The sequence below is a fragment of the Neophocaena asiaeorientalis genome, unplaced genomic scaffold, assembly GCF_003031525.2.
Source record: "Neophocaena asiaeorientalis asiaeorientalis breed wild unplaced genomic scaffold, Neophocaena_asiaeorientalis_V1.1 scaffold241, whole genome shotgun sequence".
NCBI lineage: Eukaryota > Metazoa > Chordata > Mammalia > Artiodactyla > Phocoenidae > Neophocaena > Neophocaena asiaeorientalis.
In genome coordinates this window covers 584,494-611,398 of record NW_020172287.1, presented here as the reverse complement: position 1 = coordinate 611,398, position 26,905 = coordinate 584,494, and the positions used below count along the sequence as shown (strand labels likewise).

General features: G+C 40.4%; 1 protein-coding gene and 1 pseudogene across 1 annotated transcript in view; both read right to left on the bottom strand.

Moving 5' to 3' along the window:
• The window catches only part of RNF130 (ring finger protein 130), a 101,303-nt gene that overhangs the window by 12,488 nt on the left and 61,910 nt on the right, over positions 1-26,905 (bottom strand). Inside the window, exons 5-7 of the mRNA XM_024765028.1 lie at positions 11,553-11,624; positions 9,598-9,680; positions 74-170 (exon numbers count right to left, since the gene is read on the bottom strand). Coding sequence (XP_024620796.1) covers positions 74-170; positions 9,598-9,680; positions 11,553-11,624 — 252 coding nt within the window. The remainder of the gene's footprint in view (positions 1-73; positions 171-9,597; positions 9,681-11,552; positions 11,625-26,905) is intronic.
• LOC112412866 (rab-like protein 2A pseudogene) lies at positions 16,623-18,123 on the bottom strand (annotated as a pseudogene).

Genomic DNA, 26,905 nt, shown 5'->3' with positions numbered 1-26,905 from the left:
ATCCACTTGTGCTATGTTATGTTATGCTTAGAGATAACACTACACAAATGTATTAACAAAATAGGAAACATACCACAATTCCCAGGGCCTTCAAAATATTAAGTTTGCACATAGGACAGGTACAATGTTCACTAAGCCAGGGATCCACGCAGGATTTGTGGAAAACATGCCTATAAAAAAAATGGAGAATTATATCACAAATTATATACTAAAAACCTCCTAGGCCAAAATGTAAAGAAATGGAAGTTTTAGTTAGTCTGTTTGGTACCAAGAGACAAATATTGGGGATGTATTAAAATTGAGCTGGCAGAAAATCTCCTGAATCCAATCTTGTATGTTGATAGCACTGTATAATGAGTACTGATACGAAGTATTTGGCTGTTTGGTGATTTTTACTCCACCAAATTCCAAAAAAGATTTGAGGAAAAGTAGGAAATTTATTAACAATGAAGATAATGAATTATACGTTATAAATCAGTTGTTTTCAATAATATCTAAAGTAGAAATAGAATTTCAAGAAAATATTAACCAGAAGTAATTAGTTTCATGGACCTCTGTTTAAATGTCATTTAAAATATTATTTAAAAAGACTTCTAAGCAACCCAGGTTAAATGTTTGTAAAGTTATAAACATTGGGTGGTTGCAAATATTTTTAGGGATGCTCTGTGCTTAAGGATCAGATAACATTTAGTAGCAGTTTCCAGCTGAAATGTTGAAGGGAGAGAGAGGATGGGTGATTTTCTCTCTTATTCCAGAAAGCAGAAAGTCACATCCTTGTGACTGGAAATAAATCATGGACGGTTTTGCATTCTTGAAAAAGATGCCTGTGTCCTTTGGAAAGGAGAAAAGATTGTGAAGGAGCTGTTGACATCATTTCTCAAGCTCAAGTACCTCTCCATGGTAGCTCTGAGAACCTGAAATGAGGCCACACGGAAGCCCCAGAGTCCTGGCCAAGCAGGGGCAGGGGCAGGTGCCAGGACAGATGTTCCGGGCACCTTTGGAAGCGCTATAATCAGAGTGTTTGGATAAGCCAGAATAAATTTTGAGAAAGATATCAAATTGAACCATGGTATGCCTTTTAAACTTTGTTAATGTATAATTTATATATAACTTATAAGCAGTTATATATACCTGTTTTAAAATGAAGTTTTGATTTTTAAAAGTAGGAGATCTAGAAAACTCACTTTTTAAATTGGGATTTGGAAGAAACATTCATGCTTACAGCTTCAACCCAAACAACCTAACATCACTTGGTAGCCTTGTACCCATTTCTTTGGGGTAAGAATAAAAATCTTGACAATTAAATATATTCATCTAGTCTGAAATTTACAGATAATGCAATGAACAAGAACCTCATCATCCTTGGAGGCTTTTATTTAAAACTGAAGGTTTTTACTTAAGAGGTGAAAGTCATCAAACCATAGGCAAGACCTAAATTCATTCAGTATACACAATGCACTGTCACATCTGTTTCCTGTTCCTTGCATCCAAGTATGAGTGTACTCCAAAAGGGAGATGAAGGCTCCTTACCACAGGGCTCCACCGAGGGCGTGTTCTCAGATGTGGGGTTTACTCCCCAGCAGCTGTGAACTGTGCCAGTGCTGGCTGTGGCCTAACAAAGACTAGAACAAGACCTCTAGTCCTTTTGAAGATACATACCCTTTAGGTCTGACATAAATGACAGATCTTCCCCCTTGCAAGGGTGCATCTGCCTAATATCTGGCATACTTTTTGAAAGGCCTATGGACCACTGAGGGTTTGGTTAGTGTTGGGTGGCTGGGGAGGTTCTCTAAGCCAGTTCTATGTAGTGTGGACAATGGACTTTGGCCAGCTGGCAGGTGACAGAAGAGATAAGGTTTTGTGATCTCTGATGCAGCTGCTTTGGTGTGGGGCAGCCGACTTGAGCCGGCTGTTTGTGGAGACCTTGGTTTAAGCCAGCAGCGGTGGCCTGGCTTTCACCTTCCCACTCTTACCAGCGTTTTTGCTTTCCCCTTTTCTTATTGTCTGGTCTTTTCTATTACTGGTTATTCAGAAAGGAACAAAATGGTATAATCCTATATTTAATTTTTAAAGCTGCATAAGTTGAGTGTTCTCTATTTATCTGTTCCTTTAACCTTAGTTATAAATGGATTTCTCTTATGTTGGGGTTCTTGTTTCCTTGTAGGTTTGCTGATCTAAAAGAAAGTATCTGGTCCCCTGCTGTGGGGCACTGTAATGAAGGAAAACAAAGACTAACTGGTTTTCTAGGGACAAGCTGAGAAAGAAAGCCTCCCCTCCTTAGCTAACTCAAAATCACAAAGAAATATTTTCTTTCATAAAAAAATAACTTTTCCTTTTGACTATCTGTTTACCCCATGGCTTTCCTACCCCCTGTCCCCAGCCCAGCCAGTGATCTATCCCTCCCTCCCTCCCACACTCCCTCCTCCATCTGTGCTGTCTTTCCAGGTTCCCAACAGTCCAGCTCCTGCACCTGGCCCAGAGACCATCAGTCCGATTCCCACAGCACATCTCCCTCTTCTGAAAACAAAACCCGACAATGTTTGTCTTCACTTACTGGCCCTTCTGACACATGCCTATCACTCTGCTTCAGGTCACTGACAGAACTGTGGTGAAGAGCTGCCCTGTACTCGTTGTTTCTTTGTCACCCATCCTTTTTACCTCTTGCTTCTATCTTCTCAGGTCTACTGTTTTACCAAACTCCACATGGCCTTCCCTTCCTCCTAGGGAAAGTTCTGCTACTACAACACTCTGAGCCTTGACAAACTGCTCTTTCTGACTCCCAGCTGTCTCATCTGAACACTGCGGGTTTGGGGCGCAGTGGGGAAGGTTGCCTGCCATCTACCTTGTGAAGCTGTTTGGAGCAGTAAGTGAAAAACTTAGAAAAGGCACCAAGGACATGCAGATGAAAGGTGTCATTAAACATACATTCAGGCAAAGTAACGTCAACATTTCACATGATATCCTGATACGTGGTCAGAACATTTGAGTGTGCTTCAGGTCCCAGCATGCCCAGCACCAGAGTGACCTCTTACAAGCTTGCAGACATACCACAAGCATGCACAGACACCTCAGAGGGCGGCAGCTGGGGCCAGCCAGACCTTGAAAAGAAGTCCCCTTCTCATTTTTATAGAATACTTGAATAATAAAAATGCACATAAAAGCAGAAAAGGGCCCAACATATTTAGGGCTGAGTGGTGTACGGGAATGGAAAGCAGGTGATGTGCTGAGGAACAGTGAAACGTGAAAAGGATAAGCGTATCAGAGCTTCAACAGAAGTCCTTTATTCCTATTAGAAATACTTTGGGATATAGAATGTGAAGTGTATAGAACATAAAAGGAACCAGACCAATAATACTGAAATATGATGCTTTCCCACTCTCCCACTTCCCACGTACACCATAAGCTAGAGTGATCAGAACAACGGCTGGGGGTGGGGTGAGGAGTCTACATTGAGGGTGAGTTGTTTTCACAGTTCTGCATCCTCTTGGTGCCGTGCAAGAACCTGGCAAATATAAAAGGATCCAGGATTATTAAAGGTCAGAGGAAAGAACTCTTTTCCCTGAACTGGGACTGGCAGCAGACAATGTTGAAACAGGCCCTCCCTCTGAGGAGGGGGCATCACGGTAATGCCTCTGCCAGCAGCCAGACCACTGACCCATCTTAGCTCCCGAAGTGGCATCTTAGACATATGGTTATCTAAGCTGCAGAACTCTACTTCTGAAAAGTATTTTTTTTTTTTTTTTTGGTATGTGGGCCTCTCACTGCCGTGGCCCCTCCCACCGCGGAGCACAGGCTCCGGACGCGCAGGCCCAGCGGCCACGGCCCACGGGCCCAGCCGCTCCGCGGCACGCGGGATCCCCCCGGACCGGGGCACGAACCCGCGCCCCCCGCATCAGCAGGCGGACCCCCAACCACTGCGCCACCAGGGAAGCCCCTGAAAAGTATTTTTAACCACTAAACATTTTGTGGCTGACCTGTAAATAAAAGAGGCCTAAATAAAGTGCCAGTTTTCCAGTTTCTAAGATGTGTTGGCTAACATCCAAAGGATGATCAACTGTAATCAACTGCCACAAGTATGAGGTCCCAAAGCAATGCCAACTGCCATCTGTCCACAGTAAATTAACATGACAGAAGGTAAAAAGTAAAGGTCATGCAGCAAAAAGCCAGCAATCCATGAGAGGTTTGCTATCTACAGAAAGTCTTAGTTCAGTCTCGAGATAGGCTTGTTAAAAGGAAGGACAGACAAAGGTATCTGGGCTTTTCTTCTCCCCTTACTCAGGGGAAGAAGGGACAGTGAGTGCAGATGCTTTCCAGAGTCTGGCTGTAAAGGGGAGAAGCTGTAGAGTGGTACAGCTTTGGAGATGGGTTTGAAAGAGAATTATAAAAACTGGATAGAAAATGCTTGAGCATGATGAAATGCTGGTGGGTAGAGACAGAAAGAACAAAAACTGGAGGGAGCAGATAGTCAATACAGCAAGGTCCCCAAGGAAGGGAAGGTGTTGGCACACAGAGGCCTAGGTTGAAAGAGCACATTAGAACCAAGGAGGCTGTCCTCTCCATCCTAATGGGAGGGAAGGCTGCAAGGGTGGGTGTGGAGGCAGGTACGCATGAAGGCTTGGGGACAGCAGGCTGGGAGAATTTCGGCTGTCTAACAGCCATTATTTTCTGTGAGATTTATGGTGAAGTTACCTGATGAGAGTGAGGAATAAAGGGATGAGTTAGGGTGTTTAAGGAGAATGAATACACCTGGATGTGCTGCTTAAGGAGTAGGGAGAAATGACCAGGGAAAGAGAGGGGCTCTGGGCAGTGCTCCCGGCCCAGCTGGAGGGCTGGTTGGAGCCCCACGGGAGGCAGGGAGGTAGCAGAGCTGTCTGGCAGCCAGAGCTAAAGGAAGACATAGCAGAGTCACACCTCGGCTCAGTTTTAAAGACCTATAGACAAAAGAGAAAGGGCAGGGTATCTCAGGCAGAGGGAAAAAAGCAAGTAGCGGCACTAGAGTTAATTCAAAGGTACTTGAGAGGAATCCACTGGAAAACAGAGGCTTGGAGAAGATATGGAGTAAAGATGAGTATTTGTGTTGAGCCATCCTCTAGGTCAGTGGTTCTCAACCGGAGACATCTGTGGTTGTCAGAACTGTGTGTGTGGGGTGCTATTGGCGCCTAGTGAGTGGAGCCAAAGATACTGCTAAATAACCCACAATGCACAGGCAGCACCCCAACCTGCCCAACAAAGAATTATCTGGTCCCAAATGTCCACAGTGCCCAGGTGGAGAGACCCTGCTCTAGGTCAAAAGTTGTCAACTTGGGTCATACAAAATATTGCTTGATGTGCAAAGTTAGTCTTTACTACACCTGAGAATCATGCTGTTGTCACCATTTCAGTTAGGTGAAATGTTCTGCTGAGGAGGCTGTGCAAAACAGAGAAAGCTACAACCTGCTTCAAAGCAAAAGGGGAAGTCGGGGCAGTGGGCATGTATAGTCTAGACAAGGATCTAGGAATAAAGGACAACCAAGTGAGCAGTGACCTAATTACAGGTGCACAGAAATGCTGTTAAGTTTGCCAAATTCTCATACTGGAAAGCAGACCACAAACACAAAGGCTGAGACCCCTCCTCTGGTGGAAGGTGCAGCCATAGAAATGGCTGAGATCAAGCAAAGCTCTAGACTTCAATAGATGGTATGGAGAGATTGGGAAGATGGTGGAAGAGTAAGACGGGGAGATCACCTTCCTCCCCACAAATACACCAGAAATACATCTACACGTGGAACAACTCCTACAGAACACCTACTGATCACTGGCAGAAGACCTCAGACCTCCCAAAAAGCGAGAAACCCCCCCTGTACCTGGCTAGGGCAAAAGAAAAAATAATAAACAGAGACAAAAGAATAGGGACGGGACCTGCACCAGTGGGAGGGAGCTGTGAAGGAGGAAAAGTTTCCATACACTAGGAAGCACCTTTGCGGGCGGAGACTGCGGGTGGCGGAGACTGCGGGTGGCGGAGGCGGGGAGCTGTGGTGCCGCGGAAGAGAGCACAGCAACAGGGGTGCGGAGGGCAAAGCGGAGAGATTCCCGCACAGAGGATCCGTGCCGACCAGCACTCACCAGCCCGAGAGGCTTGTCTGCTCACCCGCCGGGGCGGGCGGGGCTGGGAGCTGAGGCTGGGCTTTGGTCGGAGCGCTGGGAGAGCGTGAATACAGCCTGCAGGGGGTTAGTGCACCGCGGCTAGCCGGGAAGGAGTCCGGGGAAAAGTCTGGACCTGACGAAGAGGCAAGAGACTTTTTCTTCCCTCTTTGTTTCCTGGTGCGTGAGGAGAGGGGATTAAGAGTGCTGCTTAAAGGAGCTCCAGAGACGGGCGCGAGCCACGGCTAACAGCGCGGACCCCAGAGACGGGCATGAGACGCTAAGGCTGCTGCTGCAGTCACCAAGAAGCCTGTGTGCGAGCACAGGTCACTATCCACACCTCCCTTCTGGGGAGCCTGTGCAGCCCGCCACTGCCAGGGTCCCGGGATCCAGGGACAACTTCCCCGGGAAAATGCACGGTGTGCCTCAGGCTGGTGTAACGTCCCAGCGGCCTCTGCTGCGGCAGGCTCGCCCCGCATCCACACCCCTCCCGCCCCACAGCCTGAGTGAGCCAGAGCCTCTGAAGCAGCTGCTCCTTTAACCCCGTCCTGTCTGAGCGAAGAACAGACGCCCTCCAGCGACCTACATGCAGAGGCAGGGCCAAATCCAAAGCTGAGCCCCTGGAGCTGTGAGAACAAAGAAGAGAAAGGGAAATCTCTCCCAGCAGCCTCAGAAGCAGCGGATTAAAGCTCCACAATCAACTTGATGTACCCTGCATCTGTGGAATACATGAATAGACAACGAATCATCCCAAACTGAGGAGGTGGACTTTGAGAGCAAGATTTACTATTTTTTCCCTTTTTCCTCTTTTTGTGAGTGTGTATGTGTATGCTTCTATGTGAGATTTTGTCTGTATAGCTTTGCTGTCACCATTTGTCCTAGGGTTCTATCTGTCCGCTTTTTTCTTAAAAAATTTTTTTTTCTTAATAATTATTTTTTATTTTAATAACGTTATTTTATTGTACTTGATTTTATTTTATCCTCTTTCCTCTTTCTTTCTTTTCCTTCTTTCTTCCTTCCTTCCCTCCTTCCTTTCTTTCCCCTTTCTTTCTTCCTTTCTTCCTTCCTTCCTTTCTTTCTTTCGATCTTTCTTTCTTTCATATATACACTACCAAACGTAAAATAGATAGCTAGTGGGAAGCAGCCGCATAGCACAGGGAGATCAGCTCGGTGCTTTGTGACCACCTAGAGGGGTGGGATAGGGAGGGTGGGAGGGAGGGAGATGCAAGAGGGAAGAGAGATGGGAACATATGTATATGTATAACTGATTCACTTTGTTATAAAGCAGAAACTAGCACACCATTGTAAAGCAATTATACTACAATAAAGATGTAAAAAAAAAAAATAGATGGTATGGTCTTGCAGCATCAGTGTCACCCAGGTACTTAATAAAAACAAACATGCCTGGGTCTCCCCTCAGGATTTGTTTCTGAAAGCTCCCCACTGATTCTGATTTTTGGAAGAAAAAAAGAGAAATAAGAATGAAACTCTTGAAAAGTCAATGCTTGAGGGACAGAGAGAAAATGGAGCAAACTTCCCAGCATTATCTATTTTCAGCTGAGGCTCCCCTGAGGAAATCAGTGTCACCTTATTAATAACCATCAGTGGTTTTGGAAGCCTTCGTTCTTAGGTCTCAGATGGTCCCAAGGGCCCCTGGACTGAGATAAGAAGACAGAGAATTTTGAAAGACTTGGCTTCTTCCTGGCTATTCCAGTGTCAAAAGAAATCTGTGCAGGTAAAAACAATTTTTAAAAGCAAGTAAGAGCTGATTATGCTTTATAATGTATCATACTAATCTTTCCCCTGATTTGCATAGTTGACCTTTGAACAACCTAGGGGTGGGGTGGGGTTAGAGGTGTTGATGCCCCCATGCAGCTGATAATCCACATATAACTTTACAGTCAGCCCTCCGTATCCGCAGTTCTGCACATTCAACCAATTGCTGATCATGTAGTACTGCAGTATTTACTATTGAAATAGGTGAACCGGTGCAGTTCAAACCAGAGTTGTACAGGGTCAACTGTATTTGTATGTGTATTTCCTTTAGCCTCATGTTTTTATACTGGAAAAACTGTAATTACATAGTTTAATTTTCTATAGCACAGGTTAAATTTAGTTTTACAGATTTCCCTTTATATGTAAACTAAATGATTTGACTTCCTGAATCTTCGTTTTCTGTTTCAGTATATGGAATTATTCTTAAGTTTTGATTTAAAAAAACCAGATCGCTTCTCGGCCTTTTGGCTAAGATCAAGTGTAAAAAAACCAGATCTTTCTAGGCTCAAAATATATAACTTTGTGAATAAGTAAACTAACACCAGTAGCCTCATGGAGACAACTACTACTAATTATTCTATTCATTCACATGTTCCATATAATTAGAAGGTAGGAGTTATGTGGATGTCTTTTAAAAGAGAAGGGAGAAGGAAAAGTCTTTTGATTTTAGGCTCCTCAGTAGGTGACCTCATATTTTTCCAGTCAATGCTCAGAATTGTGTATCTTAGTGTCTCATACTCCCTAGCTTGGCATAGCACCATGGTAGAAATCCACACACTCTTTTAAGGGCACCAGAGTATAGGTGAACATCCTCCTTTTGGAGGGAGGCATGTGGCCCTACATAAAGAGCAGAAATAATACAGAGGCACACCTTTAAATTGGCTCTGCCATTTCTGACTTGTGTGACCCTGGCAGCTCTACTATTGACTTCGCCATCCCTTACTGGACAATGGGGAGAGAGTAGATGTAAACAGCACACAGCAGAGTACCTGACGTGGGGCAGGCACACAGCACATACCAGTCCTCCCCACTTTACACAGCCAAGGCTCAAAAAAAGATTTAATCCAAGTCCTAGAGTTCTGGTACCCAGCACCAAGTGAACACTGCTGAGGCTTTATCAGAGAGCCTAGTGGTGTACTCTGATTTAAGAAGGAGAGGAACAGTGGCTAGTTCTGAAAACCACGGAAGTTACAGAAATAAAAATTCTTGACCTTAATGTTTTTAGGCTACTGATGTGCCTCCACACAACCTGTGGAGGTTGTGCCCCTGTGTTTCTCATAACTAGAAAAGGCTTTGCAATCAGTTCTTGCTGAGGCACATGGCTCACCACTATGTGCAGTGTGCAGCTGGGCCTCTGCCTACCAGAAAAGCCGTGGGTAAGGTGGCTCTCAAAAGCAAGTGGATACCCACTCTGAAAGGGAGATGTACAAATCACATTAGTATCATTATATTCTTTTTTTTTTTTTTTTTTTTGTGGTACGTGGGCCTCTCACCGCTGCGGCCTCTCCCGTTGCGGAGCACAGGCTCCGGACGCACAGGCCCAGTGGCCATGGCCCACGGGCCCAGCCGCTCTGCAGCATGTGGGATCCTCCCAGACTGGGGCACGAACCCGTGTCCCCTCCATCGCAGGCTGACTCTCAACCACTGCGCCACCAGGGAAGCCCAGTATCATTCTATTTTAAATGAAGAAATTTGACATACTTGCAGGGGAGAATCCGGACAACATCATTCTGTTTATAGCTTTCTATGCAGACTGCACAATGATCAAAGTCTGGGTCTGTTTCCTGAAATGAAAAGCACAGCAATGAAAGTTATACGCCAAAGCTATAAGTACCTAAATGGAGGAGATACGATCCAGCTAAGATTTTTCCTGTGGCAACTGTGGTAAACAGGTGATTATAAAGTGAAAGGTTATAAAAAAAAAAAAGTAACGTTTCTATTTGCTTAACTGTATTGACCCAAATTGTAACTAAGCCAGTCTATTTTGTTTTTAAACTATGGTGTAACAATTAATACTAATTCTTTTTGTGAAACGTCTTAGAAATCAGAATACTAATTTTTTTTTAAGATTCAAATCAGCTATCACCTTGGACCATCTAGTGCAGCATCACTATACTGGTCTGAGTAGGTTTTCCTCATCAGGACACTCATCTGACCACACAGTTAAGTATGACCACACAGTTAAGTACAGGCAGAAAAGATGGTTGAGCCCCCAAAAGACTCACCCCAAGGATAGGAGCTGTGCATCTGGTTATAGATTTGGGGTAGAGAACAGTCATGGACTCAACTCTATACTAGGTCTTTATCAAGGGTCAGGAAGAGTCAGCCAGGTTTTTGGTCACCCAGGGTAATTGATCTCCTTCCTCCTCTGGATTGGGGAAGGGTTTCCGTGCCTTGTCATTAAACAGAGCACTACCAGGAAAGGCAACACTATTTGCTGTGTCACTGCCGCGTGGACTGAAACTCAGTAGGGTAACTCTTGACAGGTCTAGGAGGTACAAACTTTAAAAAAGTGTTGGTTTTAATAAGGAAAGATGGTTTTGTATTAGCATGGGGGGACAAAGTAGGATGGGTAGGTTGGATGAGCTCCAGGGAAGTTCAAATTAATGTGGCAGCTGAAGGTTACCAGGTCAAAAAAGCATTTATATTGGTGACCACTCCTCTGGGGTTAAAGTACAGCTGTTGTGATGCTGCTTATATTTTCTGCAAGTGTTTTTACTTTTTTCTTTCTTTAGTATACCATGAAGTTCACTGAAAATGTTTCTATCTTCTGGAGCTGTGTCAAGGAAAACTAGATGTGGGGTGTCAAGGCAGTGGGAATAAAAATGAGTAAAGTAAAATAAAAAGAGGATGGAGAATCACCTACAATTATCCTTCCAGAGCTCTCTGGTAAAAAATTAGAGTTGGTTTTGGGGCAGAAGACAGGTTTGGTTTTATACCTTCAGAGATGCAATTTCTTCATTCTAGATAACCTTAAATATATTGAACACAGGGTCTCACATTAAGTTGCTGTTTTGTCCATAGAGAGCAGAAACAGGGCTCGACCTAATTTTGAGATCTGACTGGAGAATTAGGGTCAGGAATCTCAGCTATAGATGGCCTCTATCACTACCTCTCTGAGTCATTTCCCCTAAGCCACTAGATCCAACCCTAACAAACTGTGCCCTTCTTTCAAACTGCTTAGCCCACTGTACAGAAAGCACCTTGTTAACCAACACTCCCTTGAATGTGGGTCTCTAGTTCTCCAGCTAACTGGTGAAGAACTAAAACACAGAAGAGAGACGCAAAGTCGCACGAAGCACAGGAAGAGAATGCACATTCCTGGCTACTTAGAGTTCTTCCCCAAAATATGCTAGGTTTTAGCAGAAGAAAACTGTTGAACACCACAGCTAGGGAAACTGTAAGTAGTCCGGTGATGCTAATTATGACAAGAGCTTTTAAAATCCAGGAAAATTAGAGAACTGTATGGAGGGTCTCTGAATGACAGGCATACTAAAAATAAGATTTCAAAGAGAAGCTAGTTTAGATAGTATGCTTGGAGAAAAAGAATAATCTAACAAAGGAGACACAAATGGTTAGGGTATACTCCCGCCCACCAAATCAAAAGCAAAATACTTTACTGTTTTTATAGTGTTAAAGTGATTTCATTACTGTACCTTATCACCCTTTTTCACTGTTCTGGTTGTTAATTTGCTGATGGCTTTCTTGGCTGCATCTCCAAGACGACGCTATGAAAATTGCAAAGAAAAACAGACATTAAGTGCAGGATCTCTGGACGTTCTTTTTTTTTCCCTGATATTTCAGCTCACTTTATTTTATTAAAATTTTTAATTGAGGTATAATTGAGATACACATTATATTAGTTTCAGGTGTACAACATGATTTGATGGTTGTATGTTTTGAAATGATCACAATAAGTCTAGTTAACATCTATCACCACACAGAATGTTTTTCTTCTTGTGATGAGAACTTTTAAGATGCACTCTAGATGACGTTATTTTAAAATAATTAAATGTATAAAGTCCCTATTATCCTACATTACTTTCCATGTCATATCATATGAGAGGATTTTAAAAAAATAATTTAAAAAAGAGAAAAACTGGCAGTTTTCCCCACAGATTTAGCATTCTGGTAAATAAGTGTATATAGTAAAAAAGCCAGGTGTCATAATCACCATTGCATTTTGTATCTAACAAATGTGAAATATTACAGCATTATCAACATCTAGTTCTTGTACATGTCAGAGCTACTGCCACTGTTCTAACAGCTTTCCTGTTCTGCTCCAAGGATGACCCTTATTAGATATATAAGCTCTGTCTTTGGGAAAAGACACCTCTAAAGCTCCTTAAAATTGCTTATCATATCACTGTGTGGGAGAAGGGATACAATCATGAGCTCTACTTCTGACTCTGCCACTGCTATGCTCCGTGATCTTAGGAAGGTGCATTTACCTTTCCAAGCTTGAGTTTTTCTCATTTATCTAAGAAGGTTAAGTCAGAAAATCTCTAAGGCTAAATTTATCCAGCATTTTGCAGACATTGCCAACACTGTTAGACACCAAGGACCCAAAGATGAAAAGACAGTGTACCCCTAACCTTGAAAAGCTAACTGAATTGGAAAGTAGACCAGTAAACACATTTTCATCAAGTGCTGTACGACAGAGCATGCCCAGGTGGTGTGGCAGCACAAAGAAGGCAAAATAATGCAGGTGGGGTGGGATAGGGCAGCAGAGGACTGCCAGGGAAGGCTTTGAGAAAATGATGCCTGAGCTAAGACTCGGAAAAGTGAGTAGGAAGGAGTTAGATAAGGAAAGCATTGGGATAGGAAGGGGGATTCTGGACAAAGGAATAGTCTAGTAAAGACAAACAGGTGTGAAGCACAGGTATGTGAAGGAAATTACAGTTCGATATAACTATAACTAGGGTAAGCATGTATTACTCAAATTAGAATATTTTGAGAGTCAGAGGGCCCTGTTAATAATTACACTGGGACAACAGGCACAAACCAAGACTGTTCCAGGCACACTGGGACAGATTGTCACCCTGCATATAACCAGATCCTAAACTGTGGTGTGAGGCAGATGATGAGGCTGAAGGGGTATGGTGGGAGCTAAAACAAAGGAGACCTTGGATTCTATCCTGAGGATAAGACAAAAACAACATAAAATTTTAGGAGGAATTTTAAAGTACACAAAAGAAACCGGAATTTAATGAACCTTTAATGTATTTATCATTGACTTTCAATTATCAGTATTTACCTATATTCTTCATCTATTCCCCCCCTCTTTATTATGCTAGAGGATTTCAAAGCACATCACAAGCACTGTAGGCTTTCACCCATAAAGTCACCCCAAGTGAACTATGTCTAACAGATACGGGCTTTTGTTTGGTGCCACTGTCTTATCTAACAAAACTAACAATAATTAATCAACATAATCTAACACTCAGACTATTCCCCCAGCTGCCTCCAGAATGCTTGAATCAGGGTACAAAGTCCAAACATTGCATTTGGTTGCTATGTGTCTCAAGTCTCTTTTAATCTGAGTCCCCTCTATCACATACTTGCATATATACATATACATGCATACATACATAAATATTTTAAAAATAGCCTTATGGAGATATAACTGACTTAAACTGCATAAAGTGTACAATTTGATGTTTTAACTTGACTATGAAACCATCACAACAATCAACATAGTCTATCATCCTCCCCAAATTTCCTTGTGCCTCTTCTTAATCCCTTCTTCCTGCCACCTTTTCACTTCATCCTCCATGAACTACTTTCTGCTACTATAGTTTGTATTTTTGAGGGTCTTATATAAATGGAATGACAGTATGTTCTATTTTGTGCACGCTTTCTTTCACTCAGCATAATTATCTTGAGATTAATCCATGTTGTTGCATGTATCAATAGTTCATTTCTTATGCTATGTAGTATCCCATTGTACAGACATAACACAACTTATTTATCCTTTTCCCTGTTGATGGGACATTTGTATTGTTTTCCAGTTTTGGCTGCAATGAATAAAGCTAAAAACAGCAGTCTTTACTTTTCAAACAGCATACATGTCTTTGTAAGGATTTATACTTTCCTTGTGCTGGGGTAAATAGCTATGAAGTAGGGAAGACTGGCTAATATGGTAGGCGTGTGTGACTTTTTAAGAGACTGCCAAAGTGTTTGCTAAAGTGAGTGTACCATTTTACATTTCCACCAGCAGTGTATGAAAATCCCAGTTCCTCCACATCCTCACCAACACTTGGTATGCCCAGTCTTTTTCATTTGATTGTAACCATTCTAATAGGTGTGCAGTGGTATCTCCTTGCGGTTTTAATTTGTATTTCTATAATGACTAATGATGTTAAGCATCTTTTCATGTACTCATTTGCCATCTGCATATCTTCTCTGGGGAAGTGTCTGCTAGAATCTTTGGCCCATTTTTCTAGAGTTGTTATTATTGACTTGAGAGTATTTTACATATTCTAGAAGTCCAGTGTGCTATCCATTGTGCTACAGAGCCACCTAGAGAGTAGTTTACATACTCGAGATATAATTCATTTTGCATATATTTTCTCTCACTCTGGCAGGAGTTTTTAATTTTGATGAAGTCAGTTTATCAATGTTTCATTTGTTGATCGTGCTCTGGTATTGTATCTAAGTAATCTTTGCCTTATCTCAAGGTTACAAGAGTTCTCCCTATTTTCTTTTCTAGAAGTTTATATGTAGGCCTTTATATGTAGGGCTCTGATCCATTTGAGTTACTTTTGCATATGGTTCAAGGTATGGATCAAAGTTCTTTTTTTCACATGACACACAATTGTCCCAGCACCATTTGTTGAAAAGGCTGTCCTTCCTCCACTGAATTGCCTTTGTACGTTTGGCAAAAATCTGTTGCCCATATACATGTTGATCTATGGCTGAACACTATTTTGTACCATGTATCTATTTGTCTATCATTAAGCAAATACCACACTGTCATGATTTCTGTAGCTTTGTAACAAATCTCAAATCAACTCCAATTTTTTTCTCCTTTTCCAATGTCTTTTTGGTTGTTCTTGATCCTCTGCATTCCCATATTAATTTTAGGTCCATCTTGTCAATTTCTATTAAAAACAAAAGCCTTCTGGGATCTACACTGGGATTGCACTGAATATACAGAACAACTGGGAGAGAAATGACATCTTAACAATATTGAGTGGTTCCCCGAACACTGTATATCTCTCCATTTATTTAGTTTTTATTTATTTTTCTCAACAATATTTTATAGATTTCATTGTATAGATCTTATATATCTTTTGTGAGATCTCTAAGAATTTCCTGTTTATGTTATTTCCTGTTTGATGCTAATGAAAATGGTATTTAAAAAATTCAATTCCCATTCATTTCCTGTATAGAAATAAAATTCATTAATGTATAATGATCTTGGGACTTCCCAAGCATAGGTGCCACAGTGGTTAAGACTCTGAGCTCCCAATGCAGGGGGCCCGGGTTTGATCCCTGGTCAGGGAACTAGACCCCACATGCATGCTGCAACTAAGAGTTCACATGCCACAACTAAGGAGCCCACATGCCACAACTAAGGAGCCAGCAAGCTGCAACTAAGGAATCCATGAGCCACAGCTAAGGAGCCCACCAGCCGCAACTAAGACCTGGTGCAACCAAATAAATAAATAAAATAAATATTAAAAAAATAGTTATAAAAATGTATAATGATCTTATATCTTGCAACCTTGTTAAACCCATTTGTTACTTCTAGTAGCTTTTTTATAAATGCCGTCAAATTTTCTTCATAGACAATAATGTCATCTGCAAATGACAGTTTTACTTCTTCATTTCTAATATGGGTACCTTTTATTTTTCTTTTTCCTTATTGTGCTGGCTAGAACCTCAAGTATAATGTGGAAACAAAAGTCATAAGAGCACACATCAATCTCGTTTCTAATCTTAGGAAAAACCATTTAGTCTTCCCCTTTAAGTATGATGGTAGCTGTCAGTTTTTCATAGATGCCCCTCTTCAGTTTAAGGAAGTTACATTTTATGCCTACTTTGCTAAGAGATTTCTAAAATGTAATTCAACCCTTACTGTAAAAAAAAAAAAAAAAAACAGAAAAAAATAAAAACAATGGAAATAATGCACAAGATGATCATAAAAACACATTAGTGAGCCACAAGTACTAGAAAGAAGCGGAAAAGGCAGCAGGATGGTTCTTTTGCAGCCTCTGTCACCAAAGGACAGAGTCACACAATGTCTATACTAGTCTTCAAAAAATGAGAGAAAGCCTCATATGATGAAAGAGGGGTTTTAACAGTACCTCTTTAAAAAGTCAAGTTCTTGTAATCCAAATGGGTTTGGACCCAATGGCCTACTGACCTTTGATGTTTACCAACAAAGTTTGTGTACGGCCAGATCTGACACCTTCTTTCACTTTTTTTTTTTTTTTTGCGGTACACGGGCCTCTCACTGTTGTGGCCTCTCCCACCGCGGAGCACAGGCTCCAGATGTGCAGGCTCAGCGGCCATGGCTCACGGGCCCAGCCGCTCCGTGGCATGTGGGATCTTCCCAGACTGGGGCACGAACCTGTGTCCCCTGCATCGGCAGGCGGACTCTCAACCACTGCGCCACCAGGGAAGCCCTTTCACTTGATTTTAATGGCAAATCTGTGCCTGTGGTCTTGGCCTCACAGTTCACCAAGGTACTGGCTGTACCTACAAGAGCTCGTGAAATACCATAGGTGCTCAAAAATCTGTGGAGTGAACAGCTGTCTGCTCAAAACCATTTTTAAAAAAGTTTGCTGGGAGACTAAAAAGGATAAAGGATGGTAGGTCATGTGTAAAAAGGATGGAGGCTTCCCAAATTCCACAGGGATGGAAATGGGGGTAATCAAGGATTAGAAATCATTCCCTTGGTGGAGATGCAATGAATGGACCCTGAGGTCAGTTCTGGGAGAAAAAAAAAAAACTCACCTAAATTTCTAAGAGACACACAAAGCATGTTGCCTGATTCTCTTTACTGTCTGGCCATGGAGTGAAGGTTATAATACTGATCTCTAATTCTGCTTTACAGTCTAATGTGGACCTCTTACATCGGTTGAGGGCACTTGCTGGTGCTATCCCCATCCCTGTCCCTGAGTACAGGGGAGGGGACAACTGTGAGAAGGTCAGGTATCATGGGCAATGAAGTAGGGGAGGCAAATGGGATTGGTGGGTTTTCAGGAGGTTCGTGGGAGATGGCTTGGAAGGGCTTCTCAGTTTTGAGATGGGCTCACAATGCTGCCCCATTGCTTCTTAGTTGGGCATATCCTCCTCCTTCTGCTCCTTCTATCCAAGTCAAAGTCCTCAAGCTCCTGCAAAACCTCATCCATGAAGTGTACAGGGTGTTCTAAGACACAGCCAACTGAACTGTATCATTGTAAAGCTTTTCACTGTTGGCACCATCAGCAGTTGAGACAAAGTATGGGGAGCAGGGAGAACTGGGCAAAACTGAAGATTTTGGGGGTCACCTTTATGTCTGCAACAATTTTTTTGGCCACCAGATGCACAGGATCTCTGGCCTGAACTCCCAAAGCCCCATTTCCCAAGGTGCTCAGGTTCTTGTAGGTGACTTTCCTCTGACATCAAACAGCACGATGTAGGTGTGGGCCTTGCAGTAGGAGGCATGTGTGCTCTGGAACTGCTCCTGGCTTGCTGTGTCCAAAAAGTCCACAAAGATGAGACCAGTAAGATACTGCCCACCATGGCCATGTGCTTATACAGGGTCAGGGTGTATATGGACAGCTGCTGTGGCTGTCTATGATAAATCTATGTCCATCTATGATAAATCTCTCCATAATTTTGGGCTTGCCCATGGTGCTGTCCCACTGGCAGATGATCTTCATGTTGTCATCAGCATTGTATTTCTCTTGGTTCAGCTCACAGGGTTTGGCTCTGTCCTGGGCCATTGGCTCCTGGCTATAGAGGGGCCCAGCCCAGGGGAAGGGACTCTTGTCACTGTCATTCCAGGAACCAGGCCCTCCGTCTGCTCAGGGCCCAAGGAAGGCCTCAGAGAGGTGGTTCCCACATGCTGAGCCTGCCATTGGGGAGGCTTTGTCCTCTTGGATAGTCTTGGGTGAGGGCTGGAGACCAGGGATACTGCAGGTTGGCCAACCCTTGGCCAGCTGACCCCTAGGCCCTGTACACTGCCGTCCCTGGACCCTATATCATCCCAGACACCCTGCTAAAAGTTTTTAATCAGGAATATATGCTGGATTTTGGTAAATTTTTTTTCCTGCATCTGTTGAGATCATATGGTTTTCCTTTTTTTGGTCTGTTAATATAGAAAATTATATTCTCCTGTTGCGGAGCACAGACTCCGGACGCGCAGGCTCAGCACCCATGGCTCATGGGCCCAGCCGCTCCACGGCATGTGGGATCTTCCCGGACCGGGGCACGAACCCGTGTCCCCTGCATCGGCAGGCGGACTCCCAACCACTGCGCCACCAGGGAAACCCTGATTAAGTTTTTGAATGTTAAATCAACCTGCATTCTTGGGATAAATGCCACCTGGTCATGATGAACTATCTTTTTTATATACTGTTAGATATGATTTGGTAAAATTTGTTTAGAATTTTAAAATCTATGTTCAAGAGGGATTCTGGTCTGTAGTTTTCTGTTTTGTAATGTTTTTGTCTGGTTTTGGTATCAGAATGATGCTGGTTTCATAGAATGAAATTGGAAGTATTCCTATCTTTTCAGTTTTCTGGAGTTGGCATAGAATTGTTATTATTCTTCCTTAAGTTTTTGTAGAACTCACCAGAAACCATCTGTACCTGGAGTTTTCTTTTTTCGGATAGTTTTAAATGCAATTTCCTTAATAGATATAGGGCTATTTAATTTATCTATTCACCTTGAATGAGCTTTGGTCATCAGTATGGAATGACCACACTAGTGGAATTCATCCATTTCATAGAAATTGTCAAATTTATTGGCATAAACTTGTTCACAAGATTTCCTTACTATCTTTATAACCTGTAGCGATGTCATCTCATTTTTGATATTGCTAATTTGTCCCTTCTCTTTTTCTCCTGATCAGTTTGGCCAGAGGCTTATCAATTTTATTGACTTTCTCAAGGAACTAATTCTTTGAGTAATTTTCTGTTTTCTAGTTCACCAACTGCTGCTCTGATCTTTCTTATTACCTTTCTTCTGTCTACTTTTGGTTTAATTTGCTCTTCTTTCTCCAATTTCTTAAGGTGTAAGCTGAGAGTATTAATTCCAGACATTCTTCTCTAATATAGAAATTGCTTTAGTGGCACATTTAAAATTTTGATATATTGTTTTCATTTTCATTCAGTTCAAATGATCTTCTAATTTCCCTTTTGATTTCTTCTTTATCTCATGGGTTATTTAGAAGTTAGTTTCCACATATTTGGGGGTTTTCCAGAGATTTTTCTGTTACTGATTTCTAATTTAACTCCAGGAGGTCAGAGAACATATTTTGTGTGACTTGAATCCTCTTAAAATTTTGAGACTTGTTTTATGGTCCAGAGAGCATTTCCAAAGAATGTATGTTCTGCTTTTGTTAGAGGGAATGTTCTGTAAACATCAATCAGGTAAAGTTAGTTGATTATGCTGTTCAAGTCTTTTATGTACTCAATGATTTTCTGTCTCCTTATTCTTTCAATTATTGAGAGAGAGGTAATGAAATCAGACTATAATTGCAGGTTTGTCTATTTCTCACTGCAGGTCTATCACTTTTCACTTCATATTTTTTTTAGCTTTGTTATTACCTGCATAAGTGTTTAAGTGTATCCCTGGCAACAGGTTTGCTCTGAAATCTCCTGATATTAATTAGCCTCTTCAACTTTATTTTGATTTGTGTTGGTTTTGTGTAGCCTCCTTCACCCTTTTAACCTATTTATATTTTAATATTTAAAGTAGGTTTCTTACAAGCAGCATATGGTTGGGTCTTCCTTTTTTAATCCAATCTGCTAACCTCTGCTTTTAACTGCGTGTTTACAGGGTATACTTTAATGTGGCTATGATATGATTATGTTTATGTATATCATTTTGGTATTTGTTATCTATTTGTCCCATCTGTTCTTTATTCCCTTTTCCTGCTTTTTTCTGTTTTGTTTAGGATTGAGTTTTTTGTTTTGTTTTGTCTTGTCTTTTTACAATTTCATTTGTCTCCTTCGTTGGATTTAGCTATAACTCTTTGTAGTGTTACTTTAGTGGTTACTTTAGGTTTTAAGTATGCATCTTTAACTTATCACAGTCTAATTTCAGGTGATTATACTACTTTACATATAGTGTAAGAGCCTTATGACAGTATTCTTTCATTTCATCCCTCTCAGCTTTTGTGCTATTGTTGTCACCCATTTTACTTACATAACTCCACTATATATTATCACATTTCTTTATACAAATATCTTACAAATTAAAAAATCTTTTAATTGTGGTAAAAACATGTAACATAAAATTTACTATCTTACCCATCTCTAAGTGTACACTTCGGTAATGTTATGTACATTCACATTTTTATGCATCAAATCTCCCAAACTCTTTCGTCTTGCAAAACTGAAACTCTATATCCATTAAACATTCCCTCCTTCCACCCCCACCCCGAGTCTCTGGAAACCACCATTTTACTGTCTTTGAATTTGATTACTCTAGGTACCTCATGTAAGAGGAATCATACAGTATTTGTCTTTTTATGACTGGTTTGTTTCACTTGCCATAGTGTCCTCAAGGTTCCTCCACAATGTAGCATGTGTCAGAATTTTCTTCCTTTTTAAGGCTGAATAATAATAAGGCTTAATAATATTTAAGGCTGAGTGATATTGTATGTATACACTACATTTCCTTTATACATTCATCTATTGATGTACACCCAAGTTGCTTCCACTTTTGGCTATTGTGAATAATGCTGCTATTGAACATGGGTATAAAATAATCTCATTGAGATCCTGCTTTCAATTCTTTTGGTATATACCCAGAAATGAAATTGCCAGGTCATATGGTATTTCTATGTTTAATATTTTGAGGAATTGCTATACTGTCTTCCACAGTGGCCTCATCGTTTTGCAATGCCTAAGAGTTCTAGTTTCTCCTCATCCAAGAAATATTTATTTTGTTTTTTAAAAAATATTAGCTCTAATGATTGTGAAGTGATATTTCATTGTGGTTTTGATTTGCATTTCCCTAATGATTAGTATGTTGAACATCTTTTCATGTGGTTATTGGCCATTTGTATATCTCTTTTTTTTGGTTGCTTTGGGTCTTAGTTGTGGCACGTGGGATCCTCGATGCGGCATGTGGGATCTTTTGTTGAGGCACGCGGACTTCTCTAGTTGTGGTGCGCGGGCTTAGGTGCCCCGCGGCATGTGGGATCTTAGTTCCCCAACCAGGGATTGAACACACATCCCCTGCATTGGAAGGCAATTCTTAACTACTGGACCACCAGGAAGTCCCTGTATATCTCTTTTTGAGAAATGTCTTTTTAAGTCTTTTGCATATTTAAAAAACCAGGTTTGCCTGTTTTGTTGAATTGTGGGAGTTCTTTATATATTCTGGATATTAACCCTTGCCAGATACACAATTTGCCAATATTTTCTCCTATTCTGTGGGCTGCCTCTTCATTCTAATTTACTGTGTCCTTTGCTGCACAGACATTTAAAATTTTGATACAGTCCAATTTATAATTTTTATTACTTGTACGTTTAGTGTCATATCTAAGAAGTCACTTATAAGTCCAATGTTATGAAGCATTTCCCTTATACTGTTGTATAGTTTTAGCTCTTATGCTAAGGTCTCTGACCCATTTCAAGTTAATTTTTGTACATAGTGTAAGGTAATGGTCCAACTTCATTTTTTTGCATGTGGATATCCAGTTTTCCCAGCATCATTTGTTGAAAAGACTGTCTGTTCCTCACTGAATGGTCCTGGCACCTTATCAAAAATCATTTGAACATATATGTGAGGGTTTATTTCTGGGCTCTCAATTCTATTCCATTGGTCTGTCTGTATGCCAGCACCACACTGTTTTGATTACTGTAGCTTTGTACTAAGTTCTGAAATCCAGAAGTCTGAGACCTCCAACTTTGTTCTTCTTTTTCAAGGTTGTTTTGACTGTTTGGACCCCTTGAGATTCAATATGAATTTTAGGATAGGATTTTCTATCTTTGCAAAAGAGCAATTGGGATTTTGATAGGGATTGCACTGAATCTGGGTACTATTGTCATCTTTACGATATTAAGTCTTCTAATCCATGAACATAGTATGACTTTCCAATTATTTGCATCTTTAATTTCTTTCAGCAACGTTTTGTAGTTTTCAGTGTATAAGTCTTTTACCTCCTTGGTTAAGTTTATTCTTAAATATTTTACTCTTTTTGATGCTATTCTAAATGTAATTGTTTCCTTAATTTCCTTTTTGTTCAGTGTTAGTATACAGGATATATTTTGAAGGTAGATCTGAGAGAACTGATAGATTAAGTGTGGAATATGGGAGAAAGAAAGGGGTCAAAGATGATGCTGAGCAGCTTAGAGAATACATACACCACTTAATGACATAAGGAAGATTCAGGAAGAGCAGATTTGGAAGGGGAAATCAAAAGTTCAGTTTTGGGTGTATGAAGTTTGAGGAAGTATCCCGAGAACTAAGAAGTGACTACTGGAGATGGCAAGTAGAGGTCATGGTGGCCTTGACAATAATCGTTCAGTGGAAGGACAGGAAGAAAAGCCTGATGCAATGGCCTTCAACTGGCACAAGGTGGTGGTGTCAGTGTACCTTTTAAAATCTTACCAAATTTCCTCATAAAAATGCACAGAGAAACTTTGAGAGTAAAAGTAAAAGCCCACAAACATCTTTAACAAAACCAGGTGAAAGGGTATCTCAAACCCCAGACTACAAGTAGGTGGGGTCAAACCACAAACTACAGCATTATTCTACAGATACACAATCAGCAGCTGTGCTGAAGTAGTGGAGGGAAGAGAAAAAGGGTTCTGACAGTCCTAAGTGCTTGATCCATCCATTATGAAGCTCCCATCAGTCTTTCATCTGATTTTAGCATCCACAGATGAGCACTATAAATCCATCATTTCATTGAGGGTAATGAAATGGTGATTTTCTAATTCTATAATTCATTTGTTAGTTGGAATTCTTCTATAAAGAAGTTTCCCTCATCAACTAGCTGGTTACTATGCAATACAATTTGTACAGAAAAAATAGATGAGTCAGTTTTTAAAAACTGATTTTCAGAAAAACAAATTGGTTCTCTAACAACCTGCAGTTTCAATCAACTGCAATATTTATTCCCTGAATGCTCAGTCTCATCTTTGACTGATATAGGGAGCTCCTTTAAGATAGCACCCAGGTCATTTTGATACCACCATAGTAGTAGTCTTCAATAGCTTCCTTGCTAATTGGTACAATATTCATCTTACAAATTTGCTTCCCTAAACCTAAAAAAAGCCTTTTCTCCAAGGATGCCTGGGTGTTTTTTTTTTTGAGTGGGAAATGGTATTTGAAAATAACCCTAGAGCAGTCTGAGGGTGGAATGGGGTGGGAGTGGAGATTCATTATTTTATTAAGAATATAAAATAATTTTCTAATTCTGTCATTCCTTCTGCATTTATTTGGCTGCATTGGGTCTTTGTTGCTGCACACAGGCTTTCTCTAGTTGGGGCGAGCAGGGGCTATTCTTTGTTGCAGTGCGTGGGCTTCTCATTGCAGTGGCTTCTCTTGTGGCAGAGCACGGGCTCTAGGCATGCGGGCTTCAGTAATTGAAGCATGTGGGCTCAGTAGTTGTGGCTTGTGGGTTCTAGGGCACGCAGGCTTTGGTAGTTTTGATATGTGGGCTCAGTAGTTGTGGCTCACGGGCTCTAGAGCACAGGCTTAGTAGTTGTGGTGCACAGGCTTAGCTGCTCCGTGGCATGTGGGATCTTCCCGGACCAGGGATAGAACATCCCCTGCACTGGCAGGCGGATCCTTAATCACTGTGCCACCAGGGAAGTCCCCCTCTACATTTACTAGTTGGAATTCTTCTATAAAGAGAGGTATTCATTGTTACTGGGTTGTCACTGCCATGGACAGAGGAGCTCTGTATTCTTTAGTAAAAGGAAAATAAACCAGGAGTCCATACTGACATTTTCAATTCAATAATAAGATTAAAGGATTATTATAATATTTCTATATTTTAAATATTTATTCTCTTACTCTGATTCTTGGCTTCTAATATCATTAACATAATTACTTATTAGCTTTATTCTATAATCTACATATAATAGTTTCAAAATAACAATCAATACTACCAAGAATAAGGCTATTAAATGCAGCTTAGATTTTTTTTGCCAATAGAGTAATTTTTTAATATAGTCTCACATGATATCATATTTGAATTTTATTGCCCTTTTATCAGAAATATAAAGAAAAAATTATGTAGAAGAAAAAAATGTAATCAGAAACAATAAGTTAACCAAAAGAAATACCCAAGTAAGGAACAGTAAAATTGCATTTAAGAAAATTCAATAGATATCCATTAAGGTTTTTCTATCACTGACACGAAATATGAATTTGATTTTTTAACACCATTTAAACCATTTCTTCACCAAAAATAAAAATATGAAACAAAAAGGCCAGTTTAACATTCTAGCTCTCAAAAATGAAATCTTAATTGGTGCTGCACTCCCATTTAGCTCACATACTCTGTACATCACTATTAATGATGGTTCTGTTTTCAAAAGAAAAATTAGACAAAATAACTATTTTTCAAAAGAGGTTCCAGCGGCCATGGCTCACAGGCCCAGCCGCTCCACGGCATGTGGGATCTTCCCGGACCGGGGCACGAACCCGTGTCCCCTGCGGCAGACTCTGAACCACTGCGCCACCAGGGAAGCCCAATATTCTTTTTAATGATAAAATAAAATAAGCTTAGAGACAAAGAAATGAATTTCTATACTGATAGTGACTATCAGTATATTCCTAAGAAACAAAAGCTGGTGTTTTATTCCAATTCCTGTGGTAAACTGAGTTATTACGATAATATATAATATCAAGAAAAGAAAAGCTTTGATACCTCAGAACTGCAACATAAAAAGAATTTAATTTGGGAAGTTAAATTCAGGATTAAAGGATAATAAACTTCTTCTTGGAACTTTTCATCTTAGTCATCTGATCTTTAATACAGATCCTCACACAAGAGATGATTCAGTCTTATACTGTGGGTTGCTTTATTTATTTTTTTGCCCAAAATACCAAACTTTTTTTAATCCAAGGAAACGTACCATTATTTTAAGACATATTATAATTTTTATATATTTTAGAAAGATAAAGACACTGCTAATTAATATTTGATTATATACTTTCTTATTCTTTATAATTTCTATTTTACACACAGAGAAAAAAATTTAGACTTAATTGATCATATATTTTTATCACGCATCAGTCTTCTGCAAACATAAAAAGGAAAATGTGGACCAACCAAACTGGTAAACCTTTTCCTAAAGCTTGTTTGTATTCTTTTTTATCTCTCTTAATTCTTTAAAAAATTTTTTTATATAGCAGGTTCTTATTAGTCATCAATTTTATACACATCAGTGTACACATGTCAATCCCAATCGCCCAATTCATCACACCTCCACCCCCACACCCCTGCCGCTTTCCCCCCTTGGTGTCCATACGTTTGTTCTCTACATCTGTGTCTCAATTTCTGCCCTGAAAACTGGTTCATCTGTTCCATTTTTTAGGTTCCACATATATGTGTTAATATACGATATTTGTTTTTCTCCTTCTGACTTACTTCACTCTGTATGACAGTCTCTAGATCCATCCACATCTCAACAAATGACCCAATTTTGTTCCCTTTTATGGCTAATATTCCATTGTACATATGTACCACATCTTTATCCATTCATCTGTCGATGGGCATTTAGGTTGCCTCCATGACCTGGCTATTGTAAAGAGTGCTGCAATGAACATTGGGGTGCATGGGTCTTTTTGAATTATGGTTTTCTCTGGGTATATGCCCAGTAGTGGGATTGTTGGATCATATGGTAATTCTATTTTTAGTTTTTTAAGGAACCTCCATACTGTTCTCCATAGTGGCTGTATCAATTTACATTCCCACCAACAGTGCAAGAGGGTTCCCTTTTCTCCCCACCCTGTCCAGCATTTGTTGTTTGTAGATTTTCTGATGATGCTCATTCTAACTGATGTGAGGTGATACCTCATTGTAGTTTTGATTTGCATTTCTCTAATAATTAGTGATGTTGAGAAGCTTTTCATGTGCTTCTTGGCCATCTGTATGTCTTCTCTGGAGAAATGTCTATTTAGGTCTTCTGCCCATTTTTGGATTGGGTTGTTTGCTTTTTAATATTGAGCTGCATGAGCTGTTTATATATTTTGAAGATTAATCCTTTGTCTGTTGATTCATGTGCAAATATTTTCTCCCATTCTGAGAGTTATTTTTTGTCTTGTTTATGGTTTTTCCTGGCTCAGTTTTGGAAGGTTATACCTTTCTAAGAATTTAAGAAGAATTTCTTAAATTTAAGAATTTCTAAGAATTTAGAAGAAATTCTAAGAATTTCTTCCAGGTTGTCCATTTTATTGGCATAGAGTTGCTTGTAGTAGTCTCTTAGGTTGCTTTGTATTTTTGCGGTGTCTGTTGTAACTCCTTCTTTTTCGTTTCTAATTTTATTGATTCCAGTCCTCTCCCTTTCTTGATGAGTCTGGCTAATGGTTTATCAATTTTGTTTATCTTTTCAAAGAACCAGCTTTTAGTTTTATTGATCTTTGCTATTGCTTTCTTTGTTTCTGTTTCGTTTATTTCTGGTCTGATATTGATGATTTCTTTCCTTCTGCTAACTTTGGGTTTTGTTTGTTCTTCTTCCTCTAGTTCCTTTAGATGTAACATTAGGTTGAGATTTTTCTTGTTTCTTGAGGTAGGCTTGTTTAGCTGTAAACTTCCCTCTTAGAACTGCTTTTGCTGCATCCCATAGGTTTTGGATCATCGTGGTTTCATTGTCATTTGTCT